This window comes from Erithacus rubecula, assembly GCF_903797595.1.
Source record: "Erithacus rubecula genome assembly, chromosome: 10".
In the NCBI taxonomy this organism is placed as follows: domain Eukaryota; kingdom Metazoa; phylum Chordata; class Aves; order Passeriformes; family Muscicapidae; genus Erithacus; species Erithacus rubecula.
The window spans coordinates 26313605-26324578 of record NC_136662.1 but is presented as its reverse complement, the minus strand read 5'-3'; the positions used below and the strand labels follow the sequence as shown (position 1 = coordinate 26324578).

The window sequence follows — 10974 nt, the reverse complement described above, 5'->3', positions numbered from 1 at the left end:
CTCAGGGCGGTCCCGCCCCGCCCCAGAGCAGCCCCGCCCACTCCGCGCGTGTCCCCGCCCGCCATCGGTAGCTCGGCGCTCCACTCGCTGTGACGGGGGCTCTCCGGCACCGGCCATTTCCCGCCGGCCCGGCCCGGCCCGGCCCGGCCCGGTGAGCGCGGGGGCGGCGGGTCCCGCCCTGGGCCTGCCGGGCGCTCCCTGCTCTCCCCTCCAGCCTTCTCCTCCCGGACGCGGAGCCCCGCGGCACGGAGCGGCCATGCCTCCCAAATTCAAGCGGCACCTGAACGATGACGAGGTGACGGGCTCGGTGAAGAGCGAGCGGGTGAGTGTCTGCTGCGGGGCCGGGCTCGGTGCCCGCGGTGGGGGTGCCCTGGCCGGGTCTCTGCGGGGCCCGGAGCGCGGTGCCAGCGCCGTTCAGTGAGCGAGGGGCTGTGCGAGCGGAGCCGCGCTCCGTGTGTGCCGCAGCAGCCTCGCACGGCTCTGCTGGAGCTGCGGAGCCGTGGCCAGGAGGTGCCCGTGAGCTCCGGCCTCCTGCCCTTCCGCAGAGCCTGCCACGGACGCGGCCTGCCTCTGCTGCCCACGTTGGCTGAAGGGCTTGAGTGAAGTCACCCTGTGCTTTACAGCTCACTTTTTCTGCTGTCACTGCGGTCTCCTCACATTTGAATGCAGTTGCCTGGTTTGGACGAAAAGAGTTAAGCCGCTGTGGTCAGGCTGTGCTGAAGCTCACGTTAGGCTGTGGTCAGAAATGCTGCTGCAGATCCCGACAGCTGTCAGCGACACCAGGAGCCCGAGCTGCCAAGAGCAGATTGCTCCTCCCTTGAGGGAACCAGTGGCTGCAACTATTGCATGGTGTTGCAGGTTTGCTGGAGTTGGTTGAGCAAATGTGACAGGATGGAAATGTAGGTGAGCTTCAACATCAGAGCATCAGGCTTGCAGGTGGGAGACAAATCTACACATAGGAAAGCAGCAAGTGTTGTACCCCAAGGAGCATCTGCTGCTCCCTGGGCCCACACATTTAGTGTGTCACCTCTTCCTCTTGATTGTTTTTGACACTAAGCAGAAATGGTTTTGTCCAGGCTTCAGTGGGATTGTAGGGTTGCTCTTAAAAATCAGATTTTGGACCCTCTCATGGAGTGTAGTGGATCAGCAAAGGGGGGGAGCCCTTTGGGGTGAAGCAGAGGAGCTGCCAGACCACTCTGCCCTTCAGCCCAAGGAAGCCAGTGTGTTCCCTTACATCTGCTGCCATCAGATGGTGGAGAAACCACATCCTCCAAACCCAGAGTGGATCTGATTTCCTGGTCTGTGTGGATGGGACAGTGCAGGGTGGCTGTGGGTGATGCTGATGTTTTTGGGTGCAGGGCTGGATACATAGAGAGGGTCTCTCTGTAGTCAGAGGATGCTGATTGCATCTTAAGAGCAGAAAATGTGTGTGTGAGATTGTGGTTGCTCATTGATGAGATGTTTTTTTCTGTTTGCAGAGGAACCTGTTGGAGGAAGACTCTGATGAAGAGGAAGACTTTTTCTTGTGAGTTGGAATGCAGTGTCATATCTGCCTGCAGCTCTGATACTGAGGGCTTGGGAATGAAAACCTTTGGGATGACCTTCCAGAGCCTTGGCCTTGAGCATTAATTAATAGGTGTGACCTTTTGTAAGAGGGAAATGTCCCACAGATCCTAAGATGTGGGAGGGACCCATGGGAGGTATGAAAACAATCCTCCATGCACAAGGTGTTGGTTCTTTCCTCTGTATCTTCTGGGTCTGTTTAAAAACATGTTTTTGTTGTACCTTCTGTCCTGATTACTCTTTTCTGCCTGCAGGAGGGGGCCTTCTGGACCCAGGTTTGGACCCAGGAATGACAAGATCAGGCAGTAAGTTGTTGTTTCTTAGTGTCACAGAGAGAATAATTTATTCTGGCACTGTGAACTCCTGCTGTCAGAGTATTTCTGTGCAGCTCATCATATGAACATTTCTTGTGCCTGTGTTCTTCTAACTGATATGTCCTACCCCACATGTCCACAGCTAAAGGAAATCTCAGCTTTGATGCAACCTATCAAGAAATTGATTGTTGACAAAGGGATAAGATTACATCACAGGAGCTTTTTGGAGTTTCTGAAGCTCTTGTTGTGTTCTGGTGGTGACCTGTTCCGTGCTTTTTGAGACTCTTTCTCTGTAGAATTAACCCTGAATTTTTACCTTTCCTGGCACCATCTTTTATTTTTTGAGGCTTTTTTACCTGTAACATGTTCCTTAATGTTTCAGGAAAGTAAGTGGTCAGGAACACACCAGTACCATGGGTTTTGGGCAGCAGCTGCTCCTCTGGCATCCTCTTCTCCAGATAAAAACCTGACATAGGTGACCTGGAGATGAGCAGTGATTCACTGGGGTCAAAGCAGATGGAAAACAGGAAAGCATTACAGCTGGAGGAGGAGTAGGCAAGAAGGAACACTCTGGATCCTTCTCCCATTGAGTCATTTCCTGGATGGTGCTTGTTCAGGGCTCCAGTTTTTCCTGTGAAGGATGTGGTGGTGGTACTCAATCAGAAGTGTGGGGATACTCACAGCCCCCTGGTCTGTGTTACCCTGCTCCTTTGGTGATCTCTGTGCAGCCAGGACAGAGATCTGTGTGGGAAATGCTGCCTGGGCATTGTTCAGACTAGGTCATGTTTGCAGCCTGAGTGTGGCTCTTGGTTGGGAATTTTTTTCCACGCCAGGAGGAAGCCAGCACAGCTCTGGAATGACTCATTGCCATCAGCATTAGGCTGTGCTTGTTATCTTGAGGAGTGAAGGGCACTTGAGCTGCACAAGAGGCAGAGGGCAGGTGGCTGCACCCTGAGTTTTCAGGGCATCTCTGTTCCCTCCAGAGTATGAGGATGCTGTTGATAGAGAGGAACTGCTCTTTGGAGTAAGCCAGTGTGGATAGAGCCTCCCTTCTAGGGCATGAATCTGGAATGAATAAGGAAGCTGAAATTTTGGTTTATGAGTGGGGTCTCACCTCCATAGAGAGGCAGAGATGAGGTAATGTCTATCCCTTTGTCTTCCTCTGCTAGACAGCACCTACAGTGGCTGCTGTGTTCCCTGCTGGTGGGAGAAAACAGGAGCCTCTTCTCTTTCTCCTCTCCCCTCTCCCTGTCTTGGCCTGGTAAAAGGGACCAGTGGCTTAGGTTGAGGAGGACACTGCACCTGTGGAAAGGAAGAAAAGTGAAAGAAGCATTTAGCCAGGAGCTGGTGGGTCCATGGGTGAGATGGGACTAATGGCCCACACTCGAGGCTTGCCCATTGCCAGAGATTGCCTGTATGTAGTGGATGTGGCATGGAATATGTCCCTTGGGAGCATCTATGGTGCATCCAGAGCATCTGTTACAAAAACAGAATTTATTTTCTGCTGTCATCAGTGTTAATTGCTTTGTTTAATAAGTGCTTATAGCATGCAGTCATCACTTCCTGTCATGGAGATCACTATGAAGTTTCTGATCAGTTCAGCCCTTGTGCTGTAGGGATCAATGCCTGGCCTCACAGTGAGTCAGTTTTCTTTCTTCCAACAAAGAAAGGGTTGGGTAGCTGCTGAAAAACTGCAAGGAAAAGACATTTTAAGGAGGAATTTAAGCATTTGGAGAACTGAGGCATAGCTGGGCAAAGCTAGAGAGGACATGGCAGTATGGGGCTGGAGGAACGAGGTGTGAAGATGGGTGTAAAAGGAAAGTGGGTGGAGGATTGGGTAGAGGAAAAAGTGATGGGATTGTGGGAGCAAAGGTGTGGAACATGTTAAACGTGGGGGCAAGACTGGAAAGTTTTTCTAGTTGTCCTTGGCAGGAAAGGGGAATGGATGGGGTCAGGGTGGAGTTTGGCAGCAGAGACCCTCAAGGCCAGCTCAGCTGTGGGGAACACAGCAAACCTTGTAGGGAAAGAGGTGAATTACAGTCTGCAACAGTGAGAGGAGGAAGTGTCAGTTCCCTTCAAGCTGAGCTTTGTCCTGATGTGTCTGGAATCTGCTTGGTTGGGATGGACTCTCCTGTGGTAGTGGAGAGAGCCACTTTGGCTCCCTTTGAGGCCTCCCATCCCCGTGGTGGGCTAGAGCTGAAATGCAGCTTTTAAAGGATGCTTACCCTTTTCCCCAAAGGTACAAAGAACAGGTAAGGGAGAGCTGATCTCCTTTCTCTGCCTTTGCTTAGGGGTTTTGCAGGAGTTCTGAGTGTGTGCATGAGAGCTTTTTCAAGGGAAGCTGGCATGTTCATCTTCCAGCTGGATTTCTTTTATTTGGAAAAGGAGCTTCTCATCACAGACCATATTTCCAAAAATTCTGCTAAAATCAGCCCCTTTTCTGCACTGCTTGACTCACTTCACTGCTGATGTTTGTGCTTTCAGGGAGCTGTGCCATTGGGCTCTTGTTCATGCTGCTGCTGAGGCTCAGCACAGTGCTGGGGTTCCCCAGGAACCTCTTGGTCTCTGTGAATGCCCCACTGTGCTGCTTTGGGGGTCAGCATTCCCAGCCCCAGTGACTCTGGCTGGCTGCAGGCCCTGAGCAGGGGGAGGGTTTGGGGAATGGTTTGAACTCTTGAGGCAAGAGCTGACTGCACTTCCAGGGCTCATTGCAGGTTGTGCAGTGACCCTAACCACAGTCCAGGCTTTCACCTGAAGGTGGTACTAAGACCACATTGACAGGTATCACTGTTGGATATAATCCTTTCAATGTCTGAAAGGCTTCAGGGAGGCACAGACTGCTCTTTTCCTCCCAGCTGGGACTAAGCAGCAATTTCAGTGCAGGGCTTTGTGGCATGGTTCAGCACTGTTACCCTGTTTTTGGGAACAGCAGAGCTCTCTGCAGAGCTGGGGAGTGCTGTGCAGCACTGGCCTCCTGCCTCTGTATCCTCCATCTGCCTTGGCTCTCCCTCCTGTTCCCTCTTCACTGGGTGGCTGCCACAATCAGGGGTGTTTGGGTGTAATTTACACCAAAATACACACTATTAATATCACTGGGGTGGAAAACTGGAGTGTGTCATGGCTGCAAACAGCCAGCTTGGGGACAAGCAGCAGCCTTGGGTAGCACATCGCATGGTGTGTGTGCACAGGCTGTTTACAGTGTCTGGAGAATGCAGCACTGTTGTTAGCCCAGCACCCTGACCAGCCCAGGCAGGTTTTCAGTACCTAACCCTGTGTGGCCCAAATGGAAAAGCTTATTCCTCCCACTCTGGAGCAGCAGAGCACAAGAAAAGAGGAGTCTAAAGCAAGCTAAGTGCCATTGGATCTCGTTGCTTTGATGGTGTACACTTGCTGTCCTTGTTAAAAAGCATCAGACTTGCAGTAATTACTAAGAAAAAAGGTTGTGGGAGATGTATTTAATGTTTTTGTCTTTCTCCCTTTCCTGGCAGGTATTTATTCCACTTTATTTCTCTTGGAAATCTGGCAGGAGTAAAGCATATGAAGTGTATGTGTCAAAAGCCTGCAGCTCCCCAACAGGAAATACAATTTGTATTAGAGGACTCATTCCCTCTTGCCAAATCAAACAAGAAAATATTTTCTTCTTGATGTGACTTGAGTTTGCTACCTCAAGCATGCCAAACTAGTGGGAATCTTTGAATTTGTTCTGAAGCTGCTGGGCTAATACATAGGCTGAGCATTTTTCATCCCCCTCCTGGAGAGGCAGCAGTGGAGGGTGGGAGAGAGCAAAAAGAAAGGGCTGGCTTAAGGTCTGGTTAAGGAGCTGTGTGGAGGTCTGAATTTCCTTGGCTTGGCCTCTTCCCTCCTGTTCTTTGCTTTGTTGTTCTGTTGGGTTTTTTCCCCTGATGGCAAACCATACTACCCAAATGCATCTGTGTTCCATGGGAGTCAACACCTGAGCATTTGTGGGAGTTTAAAATTTAAAAGCCTTGATTTCTTTGTGCCTCCATTCTCTATCTGTGCAGTGTTTTGTTCTCTTGGGGACAGCTGACAGCTTGCCCAGGGTTTGGGCAGGTAACAAGGGCACTTAGCATTTTGCCAGCAGCTCAAGTGAGAAGAGGCAGGATGCTGAGAAGCAGCTTGGGCAGTAAGGGTCAGTGCTCCATAGTTCTCCCCCAAGTGCTGTTAAACCACCACAGCAGTTTGAAGTTACCAGCCTGTTTTGTCTCCAACACTCTGGGGTGTCCCAGGACTACAGCAGCACCCCTCAAGGGTCTAACCTGCACTGACAGGGATAGGGGTAGTGTTGCATTGCTCTGCAAGTTCTTAGATGCACTGTAACCTCGTGTGCTCCCACTTGTTAGTTGTACCAGGATAACTTGGTTACAAATCTGTTGTGGGAGGAAATCTTTCTATTTTCAAGCCAGAACATGATTTTAGAAACATTTCCATACTGCAAATGTAGATTCTGTGTGTGAGGCCGATGTTTGAGGCTTAGAGCTTTTGCCAAGTTGGCTCATCTGGGGTAGCAGATGTTGGTGTTTTTCCTCTCGCCCCAAGCTGTAGCTGCACTGCTGGCAGCTCCAAGCTGGGAATTGATGTGCCAAGGTAAGGAAAGCCCCTTGCAGAACGTGCCTGCTTGTCACCAGTGCCCCAGGGATGGGCTGTGTGTCCTGTGTGGGGGGACACTTGGCTCCCCAGGGCACTGCTGTGTGTTTCCTGCTGCATCCTCAGTGCCACCTTCCGAGCTTTGCCACTCCCTCCGACTTTGTGAGAGAAACAGTGGATCAGAACAGGCTCCTGGGCACAGGGCACTTTCTGCTGAGAGGTTTTTGGAGATTATCTGTGCCCTTCCCCTCTGGATAAGGAGCCCCTGGAAGGCAGTTCCTGTCAGTGTGGAAGGCAGGAGCTGCCACCACACAGTGTAGGTGGGTTCAGAGAGATGCTGCTCCCACAGACTCTGCGATGCAGCAGAGAAGGCAGGTTCTTTTTTTATGCTGTCCTAAATAAAGCACATTTTTACATATGCTGCTGGAATCCAGCATGTGCCTTATTACAGCTGTTGACTCAGAAATTGGTTTCAGAGGAGCTGCCTGGCTCTTCTAGCTCTGGAAGCCACACTGCAGTGGTGCTGGAGAAAACCTGAAAGGCTAAGATGGGAAACTCCTTCATATTTAGAGATATGGAACTCTTCTAGAGCATTCTGGGGTGAAAAATGCCTTTTAATGACTATTCTCACCTGTATTTGGAATGGTAAGTTAATGTGAGCAAGTGATGTGACCACTATTGCTGGTTGCAGCTGCTCCTCATCTACACAGGTGTTTGCTTGGTGAGAGGCATATAGCTGATAGGAGAAATAGGTCAGTGTGAACCTATGTCTCAATTAATTAATTAGAGGCATGGTGGCAAGGACAGAGCCCTGTTTCTGGTTCTGCAGTGCCCCATTGACTGGCCTACAGTCTGTCTTGGCCCCAGTGTCCTGGCCATGGGGGAGGATACGCTGTTTCTCTTTGGAGCTATTTCTGTTTTTGTTGCCTCCAAGGTCCTGCTGTTGCCTTTCTGGGAACAGTATGTCTCAAGCAATGTATTGTTATCCCCTGGGCCTCAAGAAAATCCTCATTTCTATCTCCAGGAAAATAAACCTGTATTAGCTTCAAAATACAAACCAGAACGGAGCAGTATTTTTCCACCAGGAAAATTCTTCTCTCTTGCCAGTGTATTTTTTTTTGTGAGTGAATAAATGCATTTTTAATAACCCTACTGGTGTGATTTAGGCTACTGAAGGCTACCCACAGAGTTGCATAACCTATGAGAAGATGAATTATAACTTGGTTTAGTTCATATCAGCCATTTCTTTGCTATCCTCTTGATGCCCCTGGCAGAGTGGGTTTAATTTAGCAACTCAGTTCCTGGAGGAGGGAACTGATTTAATTTCACACCAAGTCATTGAGCAAAGGTGTGATGTGGAGTTCTGTGAAATGTAGAAAGATAAGGTATGTTTTTTATACTTCTTTCCCCTTTGTGAGCTCTTCTGTAGCAGAGGTGCCCATCAAGAGGAATTAGTGCCTTTTCATACTGCATTTGTGTGTTAAAGGTGTTAGAGAGGGTGTCCCACTTCTGCTGACTTCCCTGTGCTCTCTCTGAACCCCTTGTGTTCCCTGCTCTTCCTGGGATTGCCAGAGATCCATCCCATGCAATGCCATGCCTCTGGCTTTCCCTGCATCCCATCAACCTCTTCCCACTGCTGTGCCCTTTCATTTTTGTGGATGAGCTCTCAGATCCCACCAGACTGGGCAGCTCTGGTGTTCACTTCTGCCTCTCACACTGCCTTTGCTCTGCCTCAGTGTCCAGAACCAGGTGGATGAAGTCATCGATGTCATGCAGGAGAACATCACCAAGGTGATCGAAAGGGGCGAGCGGCTGGACGACCTGCAGGATAAATCAGGTGTGATATCAAACACTGCTCTGCTGGGCCAGGTTAACCTGGTTCAGTTCTGAAAACACCTCATGTCAGACCTGGGCTTACATTTCTGTCCTTCCTGAGAGTGATGTTGCTCAGCCTTGGGCTGCAGATCTGACTTTCTGCTGACTCTCTCCAGATTGACTTGCTGCTCTGTGCAGAGGCATTAGTTTGGAGGTGTCTGAGTGCTGTGATCTACTTGGGTGCTGGGTCCTTGAAACAAAGGTAGATTTGTCTCTCATCTGGCACTGTCCACTGGCTTGCAGAGCAGGTTCCTGTCCTCAGAGAGCAGCCAGTACAGAGGGAGCACAGTGGGACTTGTCTGTGCGCTCTGGTGTAGGGCGTCACGTTGACCCTGCTGTGGCTTTGGTGAATCATGTTGTGGTTGGGTCTTTCATTGCACAGAACTCAGAGTTAGAAAGGTGAGTGGGTGCTCTGACAGTGTGTGCACCACTGAACTGACTCTTTTCTTTCCTTTAATAGACAGTTTATCAGACAATGCAGCAGCTTTTAGCAAAAGAGCCAAGCATCTCCGGAGACAGATGTGGTGGCGAGACTGCAAGGTGAGCAAGAAGGGGAGCAGGCAGGGTTGGGCTTGTGGAAGGGTGGTGACAGTGGAGAAGCTCTGCCTCCTAGCTGAAAATGTGCTGGGAGGCAAAGGCCTCCTTTCAGGTGGAAGCAGCTGCCCCTGGCACCCTGTGTAAGGTGCCTGTGTGCTCCTCTTGCAGATGAAGGCGATCATAGCCATGGTGGTGCTCGTTCTCCTGCTCGTCATCATCGGTGAGTAGCTCCACATCACCCCAGCTGTGTGTGATGGACAGATTGGTGGCACTCCGTGCTGGGAGTGACACCCTGGTGCTGTTGGCCCTGAGGGACAGCACCTGAGCCACTCCATGGGCTCCACTCTGCCTTCAGTCGCCATGAGGAGTGCCTGCAGAGCATCCTGTGCTCCTCTTCTGCAAGGCTTAAAGGGTGCATGCAGAGGAGCAAGCTCAAACCAAGTCCTGCTGACTGTGACCAAAGAAAGCCAGCAGTGCCCTGCCAACCCTGTGCTGATCCCAAGTGGGTGGGAGTACATGGAAAAGTTTCAGGCTAGAGCAATGTCTTCCAGAAACATCTCTACATGTATCAGCCACCTTGCAATGAGCCTGCTGTGTACAAATGCTCTTCCCCAAAGTTCATCAACTTTGCTTAATTTCCATCAAGAAGCTGTTGTGGCTTTGCCATTGGTCCCTTCCCATGGTCTTTGCCTTTCCTGGAGCTCCCCAGAGCAGAGATGTCACTGCTTTTCCTACCACACAGCTCATAATGACCAGAGCATGTCTCTTTCAGGCAGGAATAATTGCAGAATGACATGCTGCAGGGATCCAGTCAGTCCAGCATGGCAGTGCCACTGGGTCTGGAGGGTTTTCCTTCCACTGAAGTGTCCAGAGGCAGCTCTCTAACTGTTCTTGTTCTTTCAGCAAAGCCCTTGTGGCCTCTTGTCCTCCTAACACACAGCATGCAGTGGGAGAGGCAGAGCTGGCAGCAGGGTTGAGAGAGAGAGACTGATGGAAAATCCCATCTGGTTTAGTTTTGGGAAGCTGGAAGGAGATTAGGGTAGCAGGATATGTTGTCTAGCATGTGTGCAGACAGCAGATTGCTTTAGCTTGGGGCTGGGAACACACTTCTGCTCACAGCTGCTGGGTGTTTGTCACTGCAGAAATGGGGGGACTCCCTAGCAGGGATGGGTGTGTGCTGAGAGCTTCTTTCTTTGTGTTTTGCAGTCCCCATTGTCCTGAAGTACCACTCCTGACAGGGCAGCTGGAGGCTTCAGTGGAGCTGCCTCTGGGATAACCCAACTGCTGTGTAATTTAAGTGAAATATGTGTATATAGCTTGGAAGTTGTTTTTTCTCCTGGGAGCAGGAGGTGGTGGCAAGCAGCCAGTTCTGAGGGAGTGTTTTTAAGAACTACCAACCAACCTTTTTCCAGTCCAGTACCTGTTCCTGCTGTCAGACTTTTTTTTTTTTTTTTAATAACACAATATTCAGATCCCAGACATGCCTGTTTTATGGAATTCTGGGTCTCTGGTTTGGAGCTGGCTACTTGCCCCTACAGTCTATCTGTATATATGGTTGAGTTGTAATATTAATAATAATAATGATAATATGGCTTGAGCAGCTCCCTGCTGCCTGCTGTGGAAGGCAGAGAGGACTCTGTCTTTGAGTCAGAGAAAAGGAGAAGATAAATGTGTGAAGATACCAATATATTATAGGGAGTGGATTCTTAAGAGGGCAACTTGCAAGGGTGTTGTTTTTCTCTTGTTCAAAAAAAAGAGAAAAAATGAAATTAGGTTTACAATCCAGAAGACTTTCTGGTCCTGCCATGGGAATGCACAAGCTCAGTGTTGTCAGTATTGCTGCTTACAGCTGTGACTAAAGACATTCCAGTAAACCTATTTTTGACTGTACCTGTGGAGTTTTTGCATGTCTTCATCAAGTTCTGGAGGACATTCAGAGCTCTCTGAGGCTGAGAGTCCCTGTTTCTGGGGAGCTGTAGGGATCTCTGTGCTGCAATGAACAGCAACTGAGCTCCTCTATCCATAGGTGGGACTGTGGTGTTTTGGCTGTTTCCAGCCTTGGTCTCAAGTGCTGGTGACA

General features: G+C 50.1%; 1 protein-coding gene across 1 annotated transcript; it reads left to right on the top strand.

Moving 5' to 3' along the window:
• Positions 1 to 40: 40 nt before the first annotated feature.
• On the top strand, positions 41 to 10784 carry VAMP4 (vesicle associated membrane protein 4). The gene is made up of 7 exons (XM_079313634.1): positions 41 to 322; positions 1479 to 1525; positions 1818 to 1868; positions 8219 to 8319; positions 8818 to 8897; positions 9063 to 9114; positions 10101 to 10784. Exons 1-7 carry the CDS (start codon positions 257 to 259, stop codon positions 10127 to 10129), a joined length of 426 nt encoding a protein of 141 aa, XP_079169760.1. The 5' UTR covers positions 41 to 256; the 3' UTR covers positions 10130 to 10784.
• Positions 10785 to 10974: the final 190 nt, after the last annotated feature.